Consider the following 23627-nt stretch of genomic DNA (forward strand, 5'->3'; position numbering starts at 1 on the left):
TATTCAGCTCTTTAAAGAAAACCTTCACCTTACTTCCCTGTGTAGTTTGTAGTGATGACTGAAAAAGAGTTTTTTTTTTTTCATGCAGAACACTGATAACAAAGTTTCTAATGCAGTTGGGATCATTTTAATTAACATTGCACAACAGCAAAAAGCATCAAAAAGTCCTTGGAGAAAAATTTTACATTACTCGTGTCACATAATGTACATGTCAAGTCATCCAGTCATATACTCACAACCTCCCAAATATGTGTATTGTTATGAAAATATAGTTAAATAAGAATTCTCTTGAACAAAAACTGAACATGCTCAGACACAAATGAACATTTGAATTGAAAACCTGCCTCATTCATTGGTCAGGAGTCCAGCCTGGTAAAAGCTTATTCATTGGCTAACATTATAATTCGCATGATATCAACAAAAAGCAAGCACTGAGAGACATGTAAAACAAAAGATTAAAAGTTAAAGAAAACCATTGAAACAATTGAAAGTATTATTAGGAAAAGACAATGCCACATGCAGAAGGCCAGTTCACTTAGTGTAGTTTCACAGACCACTGCTAACTAATCCTGAAGTATTCAAATTGTGGCTCACCGCTATTAATATTAATGTAATGCTGGGAGGCGAGTCTACAGTTCAAATGCTTGTTCACGTCCGAGTGCATTACATTTTCATCAACAGAAGAATCTTCCAGATGTGGTTTATTTAGCAATACAGTATTTAAATGAAAATGTCAGTGTACAGTATTCGAAGTTGTCAGCATACGACTGGATGACTTGATGTGGATTATGCTACACAAGATACAGTATGTGTGATTTATCACAAACATTTTTACGTTGTTTGCTGTTCTCCAGCATTGGTCACAATCAATGCCCACTATATCAGGTAATTTGTTACCTCTGTTCTACATGAAAACATGAGATTAAAACTTTTCTCTCAGCCATCACTACAAACTACATGGTGTAAGTAACATATAAAACATATTGTTAGGTGGAGTATTCCTTTAAAAGCACTGACTTCTGCAGCATTTTACTGTAGCAGGTGCATTGTTCATTTTCCTGTGTTGGTGCCATCTGTTTCTTGATATGAAGATGGATTAAGGGGGCATTGGTCAAGGAGGAAATGATTACCATTGAAGTGCCATGGTTCTCATGGTGTGATGGTCACTGATAGCACTTCTCTGTCAATAAAACAGACTTTTCTGTACTTCTTTAACACCTTGTGTAACAACTACTAGAGTATTCATTCTGATAGGACCAAAATAAAGAAAAACGACAAAGCCTTTATGTGCAAATCCACCCTGTGCACTGAACTGTTGTGGCTGTCTCACTTATGCACCAGGTGGCGCCTGATATTGGAAGATGACGATTCTTTATCTTGTCATGAAGAATCTATCAACTCCACATCTCTAATGCCAAATCTTTGTTTTTCTCCATACAGATACAGATATTGGCACATATCAGTACTATGACAAAGGAGAGCCAGGTAAAAAAAAAAAAAAGTCTCTTTTAAGAATAAATGTATGTAAATTTATAAATGTACCCAATACTGATTTAAGTCTGATTTATATCTTTTGGTATTGCTGTTTAAGGGCGATGTGCTGTTTTCAGACTTAAATATTCACAAATAATTTCACCTAAAAATGGTATTGTTTGGCTGTAATAATGTGAATTAAACTTTTATTTAATTTTTACAGCACACATTTACTGACTACATTTACGAGTATTTTAACCACAAATGCCAATCACTTAAACGTTACAGGTGGTGCACAAGATGATATGTTATTCTTTTTATTATAATTTATTTGGCCAGTCTCTTTAATTAATCTAACTTATAATATCAGAATACATTTCAAATGTTTGCATATATTTTTCACAGTTTAGACACATGCTGATTAAGTGATGCCTTCAGGGTCAAATAGTGTGGATTGAGCTTGAAGTGCAAAAGTAAACTATTGGCTGTATAGCCTGTTTGGGCATCCTCCCCACAGATATTGATCTCTGTCTGCTTGGTGGGATGGCTTGTCCATTTGACTACCACGTGATGCTTGCTTTTTATTCTCTTTATCTTTATCTTCTATCCTCTCTCCTTCTCACAAGTTGAGCTCTTGCTTGAACTCATCTCCTGACTCAAGAATCCTTTGGCTGTCTGCTCCTATCCAGATAAATACCAACTTGGTGGTACTTTTATTTCATTAATACCAAGATAGACCATGCACCCCATGCCTTTACCCTCCCTTAAAAGCCAGCTAAAACAATCTCATAAGTTCCCCCAGGATCAGGAGCCCTCTAGTATATGATCTCGGAATCTCTTCCCTTACTTTTTTAGCCTGACTTTCATTTCGAAGGGAGGATTGGGGCCCTTTTGTTTTTTGCAGGTTCATCTGCCCTCTGGCATCCTGGGAAAACATTGCACTCTTTCCCCTGAGCTGCAGCTGCCTCTCAGTTTTGGCCAAATTACATGCTAATTTCCACCATGCATGCAGGAAATGTAAAAATCACTAGTGGCTAGTATTATGAGGGTTCCTGCCCAATGCCCATGCCAGTGTGGTTCACTGTCCTCTTTGTAAATCTTCTGCATGAGTCTCAGCTCTGACAGTGCCAAGCTGGTGGTGCCCCTGTACCCGACATCTCCTGCCAGTCAGGCACATTATAGTGAGAGATAAACCTTTTTGCATTAAACATAGCAAAAATGGAGATTATCTGTTAAAAGCATGCCACAGAGGTCCTGTCTTATCTTAATTTTTTTTTTATTTGCCACTGGACACTGACATTATTGCTCTCCTAAGGAGCTGACTTTCCAAGTGCTAGTAAAGTGGTCCATTCATTTTGTTGAACATACATGCAGAGACCCGTTTGATGAAAACTATTGTGTATGAGGTGAAACGATCAGTTGGATAGAAAATCCTATATGGTACATTTGAATGTTTCTAGAGAACATCATCATGTAAACTATATTGCAAAAAACAGACACACCACTAGCTAGAATATGGGCAAGGCAGATCCCGGGGTAAGTTCAGGAAGATGAAGAAGCTGTTGAAAGACCAAATGGACTTTTTAAACGTACATTTAATAATCTGCAGTCAGTCACGTAACAAGTTTCAGGTCTAACAGGTTCATTTATTTTGAGTAGTCTAATAAAAATGTCAGGGCCACAAAGTGGCACAGTGGCTTCCACTGCAGATGACAGTTTCAAGGTCGTAGGTTCAGATTCTGCCCCCATCCCCAAATTTCCATTCTTGTCTGGGCCTTTTTCATCATTTCACTTTGTTAGTTTGATTGGTGGCCCTAAACTGGTCGTGTATGTCTGAGTTCAGGCTTGCAGTTGAGCGCACCCTTCAATACACTGGCACCCCAGTCAGACTTGGATCCTTCCTTGCACCCAATGCTACTCTGGTAGGCTTCAGATTCAGCCATGCTAGAGTAGAATATGTAGATTTGGAAAATGAAGAACAAACGACAGGTCATTTCTGTACTGGTGGACCAATGCTTATCCCACAATACACTCTTGACTGCATACATAAACTTTTTCAAAAACAAGAAGCATGAGCAGATTCTCATGCTTTGTACATTAATATTCATTTTTAATTTGTTGAATCGAGCCATCAAAAACTGCAGGAACATACCTTTAGAGCAGCCTGCCAAATCCACAGCATTCTGTACCGAGTGAAAAATCAAAATTCAAACATTGTTTAATTGTTAGTCTCAAAGTAGGTAGTCTTCTTAATAAAAATGTCAAACTGAAATGACTGTTATGTTTAAAGTATTAGGTCCAGAAAAATTTCAGACTTGTCTGATTAGAGCCTTATAATTATATCTACTACAGTTGCACTGTAATAAAAATATTAAAATTGTATAAAGTAAGGAGTAGCATTTGAGATGAAGCATATCGATGATTATTATCAGCAGTCATACCATATGCACCTGAAGCTAAGCATGTTCAGGCCTGGTTAGTACTTTGATGGGAGACCATCTAGGAAAAAGCTTGGGTTGCTGTTGGAAGAGGTGTTGGTGTGGCCAGCAGGGGCTGCTTACCTTGTGGTTTGAATGTGGACCCCAATGCCCCAGTGCAATGTGCTGTAATAAATGGCACCATCCATTAGAAGAGACACAAAACCAAGATCCTGACTCTCTGTGGTCATTAAAGATCCTTTGTAAAGAGTAGTGGTGTATCCCAATGCCCTGGCTAAATTGCCCATCACATCCTGGTCATTCTAGCCCCCTAATCTTATTGACTCTTTCTCTCTAACCCCTTCACCATCTAATGGCTAACATGTGGTGAGTGTACTGGCACAATAGTGGCTGCACATTGATGGCGGTTGAAGTGGTTCCATTCTGTCTTTGTAAAGTGCATTGAGTAGCAAGAAAAGGACTATCCATCCATCCATTTTCCAACCCGTTGAATCCGAACACAGGGTCACGGGGGTCTGCTGGAGCCAATCCCAGCCATCACAGGGCGCAAGGCAGGAACCAATCCCGGGCAGTGTGCCAACCCACCGCAGGACACACACACCCACACTCACACACCAAGCACACACTAGGGCCAATTTAGAATCACCAATGCACCTAACCTGCATGTCTTTGGACTGTGGGAGGAAACCGGAGTGCCCGGAGGAAACCCACGCAGACACGGGGAGAACATGCAAACTCCACGAGGGAGGACCCGGGAAGCAAACCCGGGTCTCCTAACTGCGAGGCAGCAGCGCTACCACTGCGCCACCGTGCCGCCCAAAAAGGACTATATAATAGTAATTAATTATTATTATTATTGAGTAAAAATTCAAGTCCAACTGAGTGCAAGGGAAGACAGAATTCAGCAAATTATTCCAAGTTTCCATAATGCTAAATTAATGATTTTTTTTAAAGCCATTTAATAAATATATTAATCGGTTTACTCCTCCAGACTATTGATTTGCTGAAAACCCTTTCCATTATGCACTTGCAGGCAGGCAGAGCCTATCCCATGAGCCTTAGGTGCAAGCCTTGGGAATAAGCCCAGAAAAGGATGGTCAGGTGTGCACATACCATTCATAACCCGGCCAATTTGATTTGGCAGTGAACAGGCACATTTCTGGGACACCTTAAGGAAACTCTTATTGGCATGGAGAGAACATGTTACGTATGCCCAGATTATAATAATTCTTTGCATTTATATAGCGCTGTTCTCACTACTCAAAGCGCTCAGCAATTGCAGGTTAAGGGCCTTGCTCAAGGGCCCAACAGAACAGAGTCCCTGTTGGCATTTAAGGGATTCAAACCGGCAACCTTCCGATTGCCAGTGCAGATCCCTAGCCTCAGAGCCACCACTCCGCCTTGGCACTGTGACTTGGCAGAGAACAAAAGCCAGCTCCTTTGTGCTGTAAGACGGCATTATTTACCAGTGGTTCTGATTTATTTCATTGATATCATATGTGTAAAACAGTTGGTCTTGTACTACTGTAGGACATTTTTTTTACCCACAAATTATTACAAGCAGGTTCTCTACCAAGAAATCCAGGACTCCATTAGTAGCATGTTATGCTTGACATCAATAAACTCTTACTATTGCGTTCCATCCTCCTTTGTGTGCTACTCATTTCACATAAGAGATGTCTATTAGCTATACCAATGGCTTCAAGGAATGAACTAGAACCCTCGTTGTTAGTGACAATTTACAGTCACTACAGCACACTATTTTGCTGTCCTCTTTTCCTTTACTTTTAATTTTCTGTGCTTAGAAATTGCAGGCTGTTACGGTCATTTCATAAATGATTGAAATGTGTGAAACTCTTTCCTTTTCAGACCTTATTGCTATTGCCCTTTATTTAAAGCTTTCCAGATGTGATGCTTCCTTCCATTCTGTGAATCTTAGAACTGACGCTTGTTAACTGAGAGGGGGCGAGAAAAGGAGAGGTTGAAAATACCTGACTCATTTTTGCATAACTGAAACTGTGAAAATTGATTGCCTTTTTCTTGTCTGTTCAACTGGGCATGTTGCTCTATAAGTGCCTTTACACCCTAAAACTAATAACTAGTTGTTGCTCGACTTATCCAGTAGAGGGAATCCCATGTCTAGCTTGTGAATCATTGCCACAGACCAGATCCCTTGTCAGCCACCTGCTGCAAGAGAAGGCAGGCCTCAATGAATAAATAAGTTTCTTTATCAGATTAAATCTTTTAATCCTGGAAGTTTCTTGAATGGCCAAAAGGTCCTTCCAGCTAAGGTTGCTTCCTGTTGAGGGGCAGTATGAGGTGGAAGACTTTGTGGGCACCCTTTGTCTAGGGTGTGGTTGTAATATATTGTCTCCAGCATGTTGCTGACAGACGGACTGGCTCTACTTTATTTCTGGATTCAGTTTCAGGGTATTTTGCTATCAGATGATACAAAGAACACTGCAATATTAGGCCACCTGTTGGACTGCAGAAGTGTTTCATTCAGTGCCAAGTCGAAGTACTGCCCATCAAATTGGAGTTTTTCTTTTTTAAGTATAACTTTAAAATAGTGCTGTCAAAAGTCTGGTGGGAGTTACCAGCCAGTAGCACTCTGTTAATTGCATTTTTTTTTTTTTTTTTGAAGTGTCACCGACTGATTATCATTACTTTGAAGAAAAGAAACAATGTGTAGAATGTAAGTCTCTTTGATTTTACTTCTGTTTAATTGCTCTTTGACAACCCCATGCTTTAGATTTTTTATTTTACATGAGGGTTCTGTTTAAAAAAAAAAAACACTGCGGTTATTTATCCTAAGTGGAAGTATTCTGAGAATGGCTGCTTTTGGTGGTAAAGCTTCATTTGGAAAGGCAAGTTATCAAAAAGCGACACATCTGTGGGAATCTTGGATAAAACATTATTAATGCAGGCTGTCCAGTAAGGCTGAGCCAACATAACTTATAACCAAACTTATTGTCCTTTGCTGTTTCTCCTGTTATTCTTATTTATGCTATTCCATATTGAGATCTTCTAATGGTATCAAAGTGTGTTAATTTATTATCATTTGTTGAAGCAAAAATATGCAGTCATAACAGTCCTACCCTTTCTGATGTGGCCATAAGTGACATTGAAGGCCTAGCTTGTTTATTTGTAATTCTTCAAATTGGCCATGACACTTTTCATACTACACAGATAGGCTAATCCGCAGTCGTGGATTTGAATCCTGCTATTGTGTAATGTCCGTGTGAAGTTTGCATTTTCTTCATGTGTCTGTGTGGATTTTTATAACAAGCATGCTGGTTTTCCTCCCACATCCTGAAGAACATGCAGATTAAGTTAGTCGGTGATTTCAAATTGGCCCTGTCTGAGTCTGAGAGGGGGTCCATGCTGGAGAGGGCCCTGCGAAGGACTGGCACCCTGCTCCCTGCTGTTTTCTGCATTACTGCTAGGATTGGCTGTGGCCCTCTCTTGCACTGAGCAAGCTTACAAGGTCACGAATGTTGTTTGATTTCTCTCTGTAGAAAAATTCATTTTATTTTATGTTTAACAGAGAAACTGATACTATGAACATTAACATATGATTTATTCATGGCCGGTTTATTTACAGTGCAATAAAAAAGCATTTGCTTTTAGACCACCTTTGTGCTGCAACATATAGAGGGACAATATAGGACAAGATAAAATGACAGTTTATGCAAAAACTGCTAAACAGCGGAACACCAAGGATAAATAAAATTAAAGAAACAAATATTTAATCACTCCAAATTAAATGTAAATTAACTAATAAGATACTTATTAGATATAAACATACAAAATGTTTTGGGTTAAACAAGTATCCATAAGACAATAAAACTGAATGACTGGTGGTGCTGCTTGCATACAGTAATAGAATTTTAATTACAGGTCAAAGAGGTGACTGATGGTGCAGAAGTTATGGGAGTCCTGCATCAGGAAGTCCCTGTGTAGAGTGTGCACATTCTTCATGAGTCTGTGGGGTTTTTCCTCAGAGTATTCATACTGTACATATTAGGTTAACTACTACTCTAATTTGGCCTTTTATAGTTGAATACTGTTACACTCCATGCAGATTTGCTTCTTGTCATAAATCCTCAGGACAGGCAGTGGCTGACATTGATGCTGTACCAAATGAGCTGTTTGAAAATAGAACGATTGATATTGGAAGATTAAAAAGCAAAAATCTAGAACCTTGTAAGCAAGTCTAATGGAAACAGATAAATGCAGTTTATGGTCATGTACAGTAAGTGTTATGTATAAACGTTGTAAAACAAATACATTACAATAAAACTGTGTTTCGCTTTAAAATCAAAAGAAGGAAGAAATTTTCAAATAAGCAGTTATCTTAAAGACAGAACTCACATTAACTGATTGCCCCCATATAAGGTATAAATCCAGGGCTTAATGTTGGTCTGTATACACTGGTGTGGCATCCCAACAGTAGTCCAATTTTTACTGTGGTGTACTGGCAATAAATTGTTGCATTCCAACATCTTGCACTCTGATCATCAAGGGGACACTGTGCAATCAAATGTACAGACAAGAACTGAACTGAAACTCTGAGGGACCACCAGCTCTCCAATGTAATGTACGTATACCATTCTCAAGCCCTCCTGCCCCACTTTTAAGAACTTGTCTAAAATTTGAAACGCATTGGGTGGAGGTCCAAGATTCTGACTAAAACAGTGAGTACTGGCACTACTGTGTTTCCACTTCAGGCTCTGTGTAAATCCAATACACAAACTGAATTTAACTAAAAATTCTTGTCAGCAGTGTGGTAAGCTCATAAAGAACTTTGTTTAAATACTAGGGGGCTCTGCCCCCTGCCCACTTTGCCCGCCAATCCCTGTGTGGGCCCTACACACTAGTCATTTCCCGGATCTGCCGCTTGTGACAAATCGTGCTGTGCTTTTGGATAAACACAAATATCAACTCTGTCCTTGATATTTCCGTCTTTCGAAATTATTATCGCTGATAATTCGTCACATGTTGGTTTATTATATATGTGAGCGTGATCTTTTGGATTCATATAGAAATCCAAGAAAACTTCTTTGTCCTTGTTTTTCAGATAAATTTTGTGTAAAGTGTGATACTTTTGGGCGTATGGATTTCGAGCCATTATTGGCTCTAGAATTTCTAATAGGTCCGATCATTTAACTCTTTCGATTCTATGTTGCACTGCTTCTTTGTGATCATAAATATAAACCTCACCGAATTGTGGTTTCTTTGAAATTAAACTTATAGTAGCTTTAATTTTTGCGGGACCACAGATTCTCATATAGTCCTGAATCGTGTAAATCTATGTTTTGAGCATTGAATAATGCGAATGCGAACAGATTATTAGATTATTATCAGATATTTTGCCTGTAGTGTTTATGGATTTCACTTTCACCAAATAACAAATCTTTTATTTCCCGTGGATACGCCTCTTCATTGGGAAGAAACAATACTTTTCCCTGATGGCAACACGAATTAGACAATCTACAAATCTCCAACTTAAACTTTATTCCAACAATATCTATATGCTTCTGTCATATCATCCATGTCCAGATATTGGATCTCTTTTCTCTGTTCCGTTATTTCACTGAGTAATAATTTTCATTTGTTAGCGCTAATGCAATCTTTACTATCAGATTTTTTGAGACTTTCAGATTTTAATACTTTCATAATCTCCAACCTGCTCTGCATGTGTATTGCATCAACATTTTTGAAACTCTTTATGAAGTTCTACTTTGTCTTTTATTTCTGCCACTGCTTGGACCTGTTAGGTTTTCAATTCCATTTGGTCCGGACTGATTATAACTTTCCTTATTTTCCGAGTTTGCACTTAGATTATTATTGCTCTTTTTTGAACTCTTTACTCTCCCACGCTTTTGGGCCTCTTTTCAACATGCTGCCCTTTCTTTTTAGCTTAGTCATTGAAGTTTCTTCTAGAACATACACAATTATTGTCCAGAAAAGGACTACATCGAAGGAAACAAATAAATTGTATGTCTTGTATTAAAATGAGGAAAATGTAAACATGTATAAGAGCTGAAAGCACAGGAATTGTGTCTGACAATAGCATTCGTACGAATGAGAGGTGAGTTGACCGTGAGCATGGTTAAATCTCTTGGCACAAAGTCTTGTCTCGCAGGACTTCAAATTATCTCTCTGAAAAAGTCCCGTTTTGTCCCAGGATTTTTTTATATAATAGAGAGACAATAAAACGATGCCATTGCCCCTACTCATGCATACACAAATGAGTAGTGAAGAGTATGGGACTTTGCTGCCCAGCATGCACTGTGTGATGTAACAGTGTGTTTGCTCTTGTTTTTATGGAAAATATATAAAATTTAGATCTGGAAAAAAAAAACATAATTTTGGAGTTTAATTGCAACTCTCTGCATAATATAAAAATAAAGATTTCCAGCTTTTTATCGATGCGCTGTATACCCTCAATCCATGTTTTGTAACATAGTGGATTTTCAGCTAAGACATAAATGAATGTACACCAGCTGGATATGAACATCTGTATAGAAAAAAAAAATAATCAATGATAATTTTTAAATTAAAATTGTAGTTGAAAACTGTGCATTCCTGTCTCAGATAACTCTAGTCACTGGCATGCAGTGGCAGCCTTCAAACCACGTGCTTCTAGAACTTAAGTTATGGATCTCCTTGTTGATTGCTGCAGGTCTGCAGGGCAAAACTAGAAGATTAAGAGATAAAAGAAAATATAGCCTGAAAGGAGACACTGGTGCATACAAATGGTATATAGTTGGAATGATAACTTCACAAACTGGGGTGTACATCCAGAAATTGTAAGCTGTAACACACACACTTAGATTTCTCTTCTGAGATATTCACATGACATTTACAAACCAAATAATGCATTTGACACAAAGAACCCAGTTATTCATTAGTAAAGCATTTGAAGTGAACATGACAACATGTTCCGACAAGTGGAAATGCAAAGTTCTTAAATGTAATTACATTAGACCTCAGTGGATTAAAAGACACAAACAATATTAGGTATGAAAAATACAAATTGATGTGATGTTTGATTTTTTTGCCAAATATTAGTTGTCAGTGTTTGAAAGTAATTGGGTTTGGCTGCTTCAGTGTGTTTCCATAACATATTCATTAACAAATGGATAGCATCTTTGAGCCTTCCTAAATAGTATTTTTCATATTACTATGAGTGGGGTCCTACTTCCTCTGGGTCTCAGTTTGGGGCCACTTGCTCCAAGTTTGATCTTCGCAGTTGGACTGTGGCTATTTTATACCACTAGCTAGATGATTTACTTGAGGCAGCACTTGCTATAATGTTCTTAAACTTCCTTCTGCTTCTTAGCTACACTTAATACTGTAGTTCCATCTTTGTGCACCCTCTGCTTAACCATTTTTCTGGGGGCAGCCACGAAAAATATGCTTGACACATTATGTGGTCCTTGTATACATTATTTGGTCAGAGAAACCATATCCCTGTTTTTTTGTTCATTAATGGTAAAGAAAATAAAATCATTCATTCATTTATTTTTAATATTTTTGAAATTTGGAAGTAAACTGACCTAACCTAACCTAACCTAAACCCAGGCCCCAGGAGTTGTGAGGCAGCACTAATCTCTCATTGGTACTAGTTTTATTACTGTGATATCTGTTTATATTGAAAGATCAAAAATGTCGGATTTTCTTGTAGCCACAAAATTGGTTATAATATTATACACGTTGTTGCTCAGTAATAGACATTCTACAAATATTTAATTTTATTTTGGAAGATTTTATGTTCTAAAACAATATTTTATATTTTGTTCCCTGCCATTGCAGAACACTTATGCCTATTTCCAATAAGTATCACAATCAACAAGATTGCTAAATCAGATATTTCTTCTATAATATAACATAACATAGTTAAATCAGATGAAAGCAACACATACTTACAGTCTTACTGTTCTGCTAGTGTGCTGCTTTGGTTTCTTTTACTCTTGTGTTTTTTTTATGGTTTTTTTTTTGCTCCATGTATTTGATATTCGGCTGTATCTTCTCTACTAGGAGATCGAGCCGTGTTGAACAATGTATTTAACTCAGGCTGTAGTGAGTCCTTTGACTTCATCAGCCTGTTGTACCTGTAAGACAGTTTTCTGCAAGAAGCAAAAATAACAGTTTAGTTTAGGTACTGCAAAAATGAATCTATATTCTTATGTAACAAGACCTTAACAAAGGCTTCTTTTGGTCTTTGTAACATTTATAACAAACTGCACAGTGTGGCATATTGACATTATGGTATAATTACAAGTCTTATACTAGATACTAGATATGCAAGTATCAAGAGAAATGTATCTTCATTAAGCCACCACTCCAAAGTCCATTCATTCTGTTTCCTTCTAGGTGCTAGACCATTGCTGCTAATCTTGACTTGATCGCGTTAAATATTTAAGTTTTTACTACAGAACAATTTAAACAAAGGAAAGAAGGAAGTGTTTGTTTTTTTTTTTTTTATGAAATGTCTAACATTTGTGTAGAGTGGAAATTCTTGAATCAAGCATTTATCCTAAAACATTTATTTCAGTCCAGCAAAGCTCCTACTTCAAAGCCTAATAAACATATTTATTTCCCAGAACAGCGTGCCAGTTTGTTTTAGCCACTCATGTGTCTTCCCCATGTAACCTGTTGCAAACATTTAAAGCCGCCTGTGTGATCTGCGTCCTTTCAATAACACTTTGGAATAAATTCACTAATGAGCACCAAAGCTAGGGGTGCTGTCATTAAAGATGGAATGATTAGAGCCAAGAAAATGCACCCTAGTCTGGCATCACATTGTGCTATCCCTTTGGTTCTTCATAGACAAGTAAGCTCTTCCTTTTTAATATTCTGTCTTAACATGTTCAGAAGAATGATTAATGTTGTTAGGCTACAGATAATTACATTAAATAATATGTAAACATCATATCAGATTTCTGTATTATTTCTTCTTCGTTATTTTCTTTCCTTTTTTTTCAATTTCTACAGTTTTTAATCTTTCCAAGAACACAAGCAGGTGGTTCTCAGTGAGGATTTGCTTTAGAGGCCCTCTACTGATACTGTACTTTTTATGACTTTCTTGCTTTGACAGCCTTTTCCCCGTATTAAACCTGTCGAATTTATCTGTCAGGAGCAAACATCTCCATCATTCTGATGGCAATGTGAGGTCTATCTTCTGTAACTATTTTTGTCTCCCTGCCATCCGTTGAGCTCTTAGTTCTGTGACTGCTTGTGTGGCGTGAGTCTGACATCTAGAAACACTCTGTATTTGTTGCCTCTGGCCATACCTTGGAAAGGGCAGCTGCACCAAGCCCACATCACACAACAGCTGCCACCTTCTCTTTTATTAAGTCTTTAGCTGTGCTTGGACAAGGCATCTCACCTCTGGTTCTGAGTTTTTATATTCTGTGAGCATTTGAACAATTCCTGGCACCCCATTAGGACTCTACCCTGTGAGTGATTGAAGGAGACTCTAGGGCAATTTCTTGGAAATAAAATGAAACACATTTAATAATATATTCAGTCAAATATAATTTAAAAAGTCTGGGTTTACTGTTTATTACTTGAGAATTGCATATATCTTAATGTTCACCCCTGTTTTAAAACATTTCTAATTGTTAGTTGAGTATATTTAATGTGAGACTTTTCATAAAGTTGTTCCTTTTACTGTACTGAATGCACAGGTGGACTTGGGTGGCCTTTTGACAATGAAACCCCTAGAGCAATGTTTTGTATATTCTGGTTTGTCAAGCATTTTGGTTTGCATGATATCTATAACTGGGTCCCGCTGAGTCTTGAATTATAATTGGACCAAAAAAGAAAGGGTTGTGAATGGTTAGCGGAAAGCCTAGCAATGACTGAAACAAGCCCCAAGGAAGATGAATGGCTACGATTCTCCAAGGGCCAAAAGTGAGGACAACAACCAGCACCAGTTCTTCAAGGGAGAATGGGACGATGATCAGCTGTTCCATAGCGATAATGGGTTGAGAAGACACACAATAGGAAGAATTGGGTTGCGAGAAAAAAAGTTTAAGAGCCACCGCCCTAAAGGTTTATTCTCTGCCTCGTCCTCACTGGTTGGAGTTCTTGTTTTCATCTCCTCTCTGGTCATCAGACCACATCATATGTTAGCAAAGCAGATTTTAACTATGAGTGATTTTTAAACTAGATTCTTTCAATTTTCATCTGTTATAAATTACTTTTACAACTTGTAAAGAAAGCACTTTATGTTTACACATATGTATGAAAATCTCTCTATATATAAAATCCAACATCCGTGTGTCTTTCTGTCTGCTTTTCACAAGTGAACGACTTAACGAATTTAGATTGTTTTTTTTTTTTTTCTATTTTGTGACTTCTCTCATCATCCTAAGTATCATAGTTCGCTTGCAGGAGCGATTTATTCATGTGAATGCAAGACAGAGGCTGTGGGCTAAGGGGAGGAGGAAGCATGATGTCAGGAGTGGGGTCTCCCCACTCACATGCACCTCCGTTCAAGTCGGTCTACCTCTGGCCATGTTTTGGAGCATACCTTGCCTCCGCTTAGCTAGCGATACCTGTTTGTTTATTGATTTTTAAAGTTTGTCCTATTTCACTACTACGTGGGCCGAGCCTCAGGGCACAGCTAGTGTACTATATAAATAAGTGCTGTTTTTCTTAATGTGGTGGTATGACCAGGAAGGCAAGCTGTTGTATTAAAATGATTATCTTTTGAAAAGAGATCCCGATCCAAGTCAACGAGAATGTTTTTGAGCCCAGTAGCTGCAGCCCAGCACCTACTTCACAGAGCTTCATTAAATGATGTGGGGTTTATGACACAACTCGTAAAAAATTCAGCTTAGTGTAGCTTTCTGAAAATAAAAATATACAGAAATATATGTCCTTCTGACCACTTATTTGCCTTTTTGATCACTGGTGTAGTTTTTTTTTTGTTTTTTTTTTTTTTTGGGCAGAGTGTTGGCTCTGATGCTAAGGAATCTGTGCTCCAGAGATCCTACTCTGCTGGGCCCTTGAGCAAGGCCCTTGACCTGCAATTGCTCCTGGGGCACTCTACAATGGCTGACCCTGCACTCTGACCCCAAGGGGTATGCGAAAACTAACAAATTCATAATACAAAAATTGTATGAGGCAAAATAAAGGAAAAGAAACTATACCATTTGACCAATTATTTGCCTCAGCTGTTTTCAGTTTTTGATCAATGGTTTCCATCAAAGTTTCATCTTGAATGTAAAATAATAATAGATGGGCATCAGTATGCTGATCAGTGCGCTCAGCACTTGAATATTCATCCATGTATTTTCTAATAGACAATAACGACAACAAAACTGTTCTTTATGGGTCCCAACACCCAACTTTCCAAGGAATTTTCCTGAGCTGTATATGAAAACAATTATTTTTGCTTTCTTCAGTTTTCATATTAAGCAATGATTTTAATACATATGTGTTTTTATTTTGTTTTAAATATTTTGACTTCTGCATTAGAAATACAGTGGGGGAAATAATTATGTTCACTGGCAAACTTAAGATGGGCCTGTACCTGTGCCTTCTTGAGCATGGGGACCTTGTGGGTGCTGCAAGATTTCAATCCATTACAGTGTAGTGTGTTACCAATGGTGTTCTTGGTGACTGTGGTCCCTACTGCCTCCTCTTGTATAGTTTTGGGCTGAAAATTCACCTTTCTCATGATCATCCTCACCCCATGAGGCAAGATCTTGCATGGAGCTCCAGACGAGTGCAATTGATGGTCATTTTATATTTCTTCCATTTCCAGATAGATAGATAGATAGATAGATAGATACTTTATTAATCCCAAGGGGAAACTCACATAATCCAGCAGCAGTATACTGATACAAAGAAACAATATTAAATTAAATAGTAATAAAAATGAAAAAAATTAAAATAAAATTAATGTTCGCATTTACTGGAATTGAAGAGTCACATAGTGTGGGGGAGGAACGATCTCCTCAGTCTGTCAGTGGAGCAGGACAGTGATAGCAGTCTGTCACTGAAGCTACTCCTCTGTCTGGAGATGATCCTGTTCAGTGGATGCAGTGGATTCTTCATGATTGACAGATGTTTGCTTAATGCCCATCATTCTGCCACAGATGTTAAACTGTCCAACTTTACTCCTACAATAGAGCCTGCCTTCTTAACAAGTTTGTCCAGGCGTGAGGCGTCTTTCATCTTTATGCTGCCACCCCAGCACACCACCGCGTAGAAGAGGGCACTCGCCACAACCGTCTGGTAGAACATCTGCAGCATCTTACTGCAGATGTTGAAGGACGCCAACCTTCTAAGAAAGTATAGTCTGCTCGGACCTTTCTTACATAGAGCATCAGTATTGGCAGTCCAGTCCAATTTATCATCCAGCTGCACTCCCAGGTATTTGTAGGTCTGCACCCTCTGCACACAGTCACCTCTGATGATCACAGGGTCCATGAGGGGCCTGGGCCTCCTAAAATCCACCACCAGCAAATAATCGCAACAACAGTTGCCACTTCCTTACAAAGCTCGTTGCTGAAGGTCTTGTAGCCCATTTCAGCCTCATACAGGTCTACAGTCCTGTAACTGATGTCCTTTGACAGCTCTTTGGTCTTGCCCATGGTGGTGAAGAGGTTGGAATGGAAGAAATTAATTTTGTGGACAGGTGTGCTTTATGCACATAACAAGAGTATCTGTAATTGACTGATTGATTGTAATCGCACACAGCCAATCTGTGGGAGCCAGAATTCTGTCAGGGATGTAGGGAATCAAATACTTATTTCACTCTATGACATGCAAATCAATTTATCATTTTTATGTAATGTGTTTTTTCTGGATTTTTAGTTGATATTCTGTATCTCTCCATTAAAATGATACTACCATAAAAATTACATTTCTTTGTAAGTGAGCAAACATCACTAATTTACCCCACTGAATATATGAATTTGTACAAATTCTTGGTAAAAATAATTTGGTGTTTGAATGTTTATCTTCGCTTATGAAATCTGTATTTGTCTGTAGTTATGAGAACCTTACCTCATGTGTTTAACTACACTTGACAACACATTTTCAAAAGCTTTACTTTTGAAAAATGTTGGTGTTTATGATACACAGCTTCAAGCTAATCACAAATGTAATTCCAGATTTACTGTCTTATGTAGGACTGTGAAGACTTTTATGAAATGTAGTGTGTTTAATCAATTAATGATGTTGTCACATTAGTGAAATTCAGCTAAAATGTTTCAATGGTCATTTTTGTTTTTACTCCTCATCTGTCAGCTACTATCAATGGATTCTATTTGTCCTGATACCACTTTCCCATCATTGCAATGTACTAGCGAAACTTTTCACCATGTTCATCATTGACTGCACCAAGATTAGCAGTGTATAAGTCCAACTGTGAATGCAGAAGATTAATCTTACTGACATGTTACACTTTTTTTGATTATTTTTTTTTGCTGTTGATATACTTTGTTTATCGCTGAGGGGAAATTGTCTTTTCTCATGACCTTTGGGAGTCAGAGCACAGGGTCATGCATTGAACAGCACCCTGGAGCAATTTTCAGGTTAAGGGCCTGGCTAAATTGCCCAACGGAGTACGATCCCTCTGGCAGTAATGGAATTTGACCTTCTAGATACCAGCTCAGATCCTTAGCCACAGAGTCACCACTTAATGGTTTTTATGCTGAAGGCATATTGTCAACCAGCTGGATTTAGTTCAGTCCTCTGTGGTTACCAAGAAAATTCTCAACAATATCCTTAAATGTCTTCCATGCAGTCTCCTCTGGCCCAACTAGCAGATCTTCAAACTCCTTGCCATTGATGACGTCTTTGATTTTCGGACCAACAAAATTGGCACCCTTAATCTTGGCCTCAGTTATTCATGGAAACATTTGTCTCAAATATTGAAATCCTTCCCCTTCCTTGTTCATTGCTTTCATGACATTTTTTATCAGTCCAAGTTTTATATGAAGAGGCAAAATATCTTTGTTGTGTTGACAAGTGGTTTATGTGCCACCTTTTCTGCCCTGGAACCGCCAGTTCTTTTCAGTGTAATGAGACTCATTAGCATGGCTGTCCCATTCGCAAATGATGTTATGAATAGGAACTACAAGGCATATAAGTCCCAAAAAGTTGAAAAAGCACTTCTAATAATGCCCATGAAAGGGTTGTGTATTGCCAAACCCCTGCAAGATCAACCAAGGCAAACGCAGTCCCAATGCAGTAATCCAGAAACATAGTCAGAAACTGACCATGACATTTACAATGAACCCCTAAGAATCTTTTGGTGGCCCTCTGTATTTGTAGAGTGGGGGACAGTTCCAGGTGGTGACTGCCAGGTGGTCTCCCAAACTTACTGAACATACCCAGGCAGTAACAATCAAAAACATAGAATGATGCAAATAATCAGCAAACGTAACAGTTACATAAATAAAATAATCAAAAATGACCAAAGCAGACATAAAATTGAATTTGAACCACAGCCACAGGGGAAACCCTGGCTGAAACGCAACAAATTAAACAGCCAGACTTGGTATATCTGAGCTGGATTCCTACTGGCAGTTCTACTACATTAAGATCACCACAGATATTCCAGTTGCTGTACTGTATAAGTATAGTTATAATAACAACAACATTTATTTATATAGCACATTTTCATACAAATATTGCAGCTCAAAGTGCTTTACATGATGAAGAAAGAGAAAAAAGACAAAGTAAGAATTAAAATCAGAGAACACTAATTAACATAGAATAAAAGTAAGGTCCGATGGCCATGGAGGACAGAAAAAATAAAAAAAAACTCCAGGGGGCTGGAGAAAAAATAAAATCTGCAGGGGTTCCAGGACATGAGACCACACAGCCCCCTCTGGGCATTCTACCTAAAATAAATGATCAGTCCTCATTGTATTCAGAGTTCTCATGGAAGGACTTGATGATGATGGTCACGTGGACTTCTGGCCTTTAATCCATCAATGTAGGGACATCATGGTGCTTTGATTAGGTGGTGGTGGCAGAGAATAAAAATAATAATAATAATAATAATAATATGAGAAGAACCAAACAAATGAGTGACTGCATTAGAAGGGTATGTGATAGGAAAATTCAAAGGAGACTTCTGAGATCAGCAGGCCAAAATTTATAAGATACACTGAAAGTGCTCAGCAAGCAAAATTTTGTTGACCTGTGAAATGTATTAAGTATAAAGGCCTGACATTGGGGCTTTGTTATAGACAACCCAACTCAGATTAACAGTGTCAATATAAAACGATTTCATTATATCAATAAAGCAAATAAAAGGGGATGCCATAGCTATGAGGGAATTTAATGAGGGAACCCTAACCCTAATATTAACTACAGAAGTCCTACAAACAGTGGAGAACAAGAGCTGAAATTCATAGAAATAGTTAATGACTGTTTTTTAACTTGGTATACTAAAGCACCAACAAGAGGAGAAGCCTATGATGGGTGTCTTTTGGGTTGATTGGGGTATATACTACTTTTTAGAAAATAGTATTCAGTCATTTAATATTTCATCACAACAAGCACAGCTATCCATTTTCTGAATCCAATTTTTCCATTACAGGAGACTGATATCTATCTCAACAGTACTGAGGACATAGCATGTATCAGAAATGTGACAATGTACCCAAACTTTACCCTCACTCACACAAGAATAATTCAGATTCACCAGTTTACTTGATATACTGTACTTGTTTTTCGAATATTGGAGAAGCATAAGCACCTGGGAAAAGCCCAAATTGAAAGCATGCAAAACCCAGAGCTGTGAGGCTACAGCACTTACTACTGTGTGAGCACCGTACATGAAGTGACAATTGTCTTCTGCTATTGTTTTCATGAAAAGTATACCCTTTTTGTTTTTGTACTGCTTTAAAAATGAACTATGACAGAGTTTAAACAGGTGTGGTTTTAGAATGCAGTAAATTGTTTGTGAAACAATGCGTGCAAAATTATTAATGTACCTTTGAAATGCCAGTCAGAGTTCTTCTCCATAAACATAGTGGGCAGTGCATCAAGAGGTTTAAGTTAGAAAGTCTTGTTGTTTGTTGCTTAAAAAAAAGAGTTGATGCTAAACATATGAATATAGTTAATCGAGATGTGCAAAGCCAAAGTGGGAACATTTTAATTAAGTTGATTTTATTTTAGCATTTCAGGATGGTTTATTCTGTTAAAAACTGCAACCAGAGTGGGAAAAGGGCTGCACTAAGGACTCTAGATGTGCAAAATAAGTTAACTTATTATGCAGTGTTTACAAAAACCAACAATTTTGTTTTCTTAAGCCACTTTTTCTACTTTTCCATCATATGTTCCAGAACAAAATTGGATCTACTATAGTGATGATGTTTGTCGTAGTCCAGGGCTATGCAAACCTGTTTTCACCTGAGGAGCCAGACCAATTGGCCTTGTGGTGTTTTAGGCTTACCCTTGGGTGTGTGCACTTCTGCAACCTGAATGTTTCAGTTAAGCAATGGGCCTTGAACAGGATAGCCGCTTATTCATAGCATGAAAATTAATGAGGGGTACCTTTATCTTTTAAATCAAACTTTTGCACTTCCAGTTTAAGCTTTTCTCATTCATGGCTTTTTAGTGCAAGCCGATAAAAAGGTATGAAATGTCCTATGTCATTTGATCCCTTGAAGTTAGCCACAGTAATTTAAAAATATGAAAGTGGAACAACAACAGGTATGCATTGTGCACAAGGCATTGCGTTGATGAGAATAGGGCTGAGGAATAGTTGATCTTTGCCCACTGCTGAGGAGGACTGTCTGATGATACAAAATTTGAAAAAGCCACCGGGGAAGCCTTAGGCATGCTGCTTCGACTGTGTGGAAAAGAAGCCAGCAGTGTGATGCCTCCATTTCAAAGAAGCACAGGCTTCTGGTGTGGAAAGAACAGATATGTAGAGAATCATTTTTTAGTTGTTTGCTGGCCTCATGCTTATCTGCCCCATAGTCTTGTGTTTGAGTTGTGCAGCCTGTGTATTTTGTGCATTCTTTCTGTGTTATTGTAGCTTGTCAAAGCTGTTCATTTCTAAAGGTTTTGCAGTTTAAATTTAGGCAGTTCATCGCTAATATATACTGCTCAAAAAAATTAAAGGAACACTTTTTTTATCAGAGTATAGCAACTTCTGGGATATTGATCTGGTCAGTTAAGTAGCAGAGGGTGTTGTTAGTCACTTTTAGCTGCTTTGGTGTTAATGACATTAACAACAGGTGCATTAGAGGGGCAAAAATGAGACAACTCTCATAACAGGAATGGTTTAACAGGTGGAGACCACTAACATTTTTCCCTCCTCATCTTTCATGACTGTTTTTTCAGTAGTTTTGCATTTGGCTACAGTCAGTGTCACTACTGGTAGCATCAAGGTTGCACAGGTAGTCGAACTTCTCCAGGACGGCACATCAATACATGCCATTGCCAGAAGGTTTGCTGTGTCTCCCAGCACAGTCTCAAGGTCATGGAGGAGATTCCAGGAGACAGGCAGTTACTCTAGGAGGTCGGGACAGGGCCATAGAAGGTCCTTAACCCATCAGCAGGACCTACCGGTATCTGCTCCTTTGGGCAAGGAGAAACAGGGTGAGCACTGCCAAAGCCTACAAAATGATCTCCAGCAGGCCACTGGTGTGAATGTCTCTGATCAAACAATCAGAAACAGACTTCACAAGGGTGACCTGAAGGCCCAACATCCTCTAGTGGGCCCTGTGCTCACTGCCCGGCACTATGGAGCTCGATTGGCATTTGTCATGGAATACCAGAATTGGCAGGTCCTTCACTGGTGACCTGTGCTTTTCACAGATGACAACAGGTTCACCCTGAGCACATGTGACAGACGTGATAGGGTCTGTCAGAAGCCGTGGAGAACGTTATGCTGCCTGTAACATCGTTCAGCATGACAGATTTGGTGGTGGGTCAGTGTTGGTCTGGGGAGGCATATCCATGGAGGGACGCACAGACCTCTACAGGCTAGACAACAACACCTTGACTGCCATTAGGTTTCGGGATGAAATCCTTGGACCCATTGTCAGATCCTATGCTGGTGCAGTGGGTCCTGAGTTCCTCCTGGTGCACGACAAAGCCCGTCCTCATGTGGCGAGAGTATGCAGTCAATTCCTGGATAATGAAGGAATTGATACCATTGACTGGCCCCCATGCTCACCTGACCTCAGTCCAATAGAACACTATGTTGTGGTCCATCTGACACCACCAGGTTGCACCTCAGGCTGTCCAGGAGCTCAGGGATGCCCTGGTCCAGATCTGGGAGGAGATCCCCCAGGACACCATCCATCATCTCATTAGGAGCGTGCCCCGACGTTGTCAGGCATACATACAAGCATGTGGAGCCCATACAAACTACTGAGAACGATTCTGAGTTGCTGCAATGAAATTTCAGCAAAATGGACTAGCTTGCCGCATCATTTTTTCACTTTGGTTTTCGGGGTGTCTTTGAATTCAGACCTCTGTGGGTTGATAATTTTCATTTCCATCAAAAGATGTGGCATCCTTTCGTTCCTAACACATTACCCAGTCCATATCAGTACAGGTATCCAGCAGGATTTTTTTTCCCATTGATGTGTTTTTAAAGTTTTCCTTTCATTTTGTTTCAGCGGTTTATTTGAGTGGTTGTGAGGTTCTCAAGTTACTTTCATGTTTAAATCTATACTGCTGTGTTTTGTTAAATGATGATGTTGTCAGTGGATATCACAATGACCTGATTCCAAACGAGATGACCAGGCACCAGCATCTCATTCTTTGATGTTTTTGTGAACAGTGTATGAACTTGTATGTCTTGCTAGTTATTAGCAAAACAGGGGAAGATATTATGAGTTAGATAAGTTAATGTTAACATTAGAGAAATCTGTACACATTACGGCTGTCATGATACCAAAGTTTCCAATTTTGATATGATACTAAGAAAAGTATTGAAATTTGATACCATTTTGATATCCAAGAGAGTATATAATGTAACTCAATAAATATTTTAACAAATTGCAGTTCTGTATGAATTAAAATATTTACATTGATAGAAACAAATAGTAGAAATTTTAGTTATTAAATGCGAATATTTCAAGTAGTTTTGCAAATGGTAACAGTGAAGTTCTGTAAGTTAATAGTTTCCAAATTTGGTCATTCCAATCAGCTTCTGTTTTTAACTGGACTCCTAACCTAATTAAGTGAGCTGTGATTTCCCAGTTTCTGTGTTGTGGAGTCAACGAAGAAATTACAAAATTTAGTGTGTCTTTTTTACCATAAATTGTTTTAAACAATACCCCACATACTTATGTGACTTTTTTAACCTTCTGGGAATGTCTTTTACATGACTAGGACTACATGTTGTAAAGAATCAAGTGTGAAAAATATTCAGCAACCTTGAAGTAGCATGAAAATGATACTCCACACACCATTATTACTGGTCCTTATTTTTTGAAGATTTATGAAAACTTTGACCCCCACTTTCCCATTAGGGGATCTACCTCTGGGGTCAGTTGGTGTGGCATACACACCTCCAAGACCTTCTGATTATTTTTGCTGTAGACACCTATTGGTTTACTGTTTTTTCATAAATGTGAAATTTCCTGCAAAAAATGTAGTCAATGGCCTAAACATTCGCTTTTTTCTGGGGTTTCTAGAGGGCCAAAAAGCTTCAAATCTTGCATAACTAGACATCAAGACAAGTTGAACAGTAAATCAGATATGGGAGTA

General features: G+C 38.5%; 1 protein-coding gene across 3 annotated transcripts in view; it reads left to right on the plus strand.

Moving 5' to 3' along the window:
• Window positions 1-23627, plus strand: part of LOC120516726 (WD repeat containing planar cell polarity effector) — a 456415-nt gene that overhangs the window by 266399 nt on the left and 166389 nt on the right. For all 3 annotated transcript variants that reach the window (XM_039738613.1, XM_039738612.1, XM_039738614.1), the window contains exons 4-5: window positions 1441-1485; window positions 6556-6606. In XM_039738613.1, coding sequence (XP_039594547.1) covers window positions 1441-1485; window positions 6556-6606 — 96 coding nt within the window. The remainder of the gene's footprint in view (window positions 1-1440; window positions 1486-6555; window positions 6607-23627) is intronic.

Source organism: Polypterus senegalus, chromosome 16, assembly GCF_016835505.1.
Source record: "Polypterus senegalus isolate Bchr_013 chromosome 16, ASM1683550v1, whole genome shotgun sequence".
In the NCBI taxonomy this organism is placed as follows: domain Eukaryota; kingdom Metazoa; phylum Chordata; class Cladistia; order Polypteriformes; family Polypteridae; genus Polypterus; species Polypterus senegalus.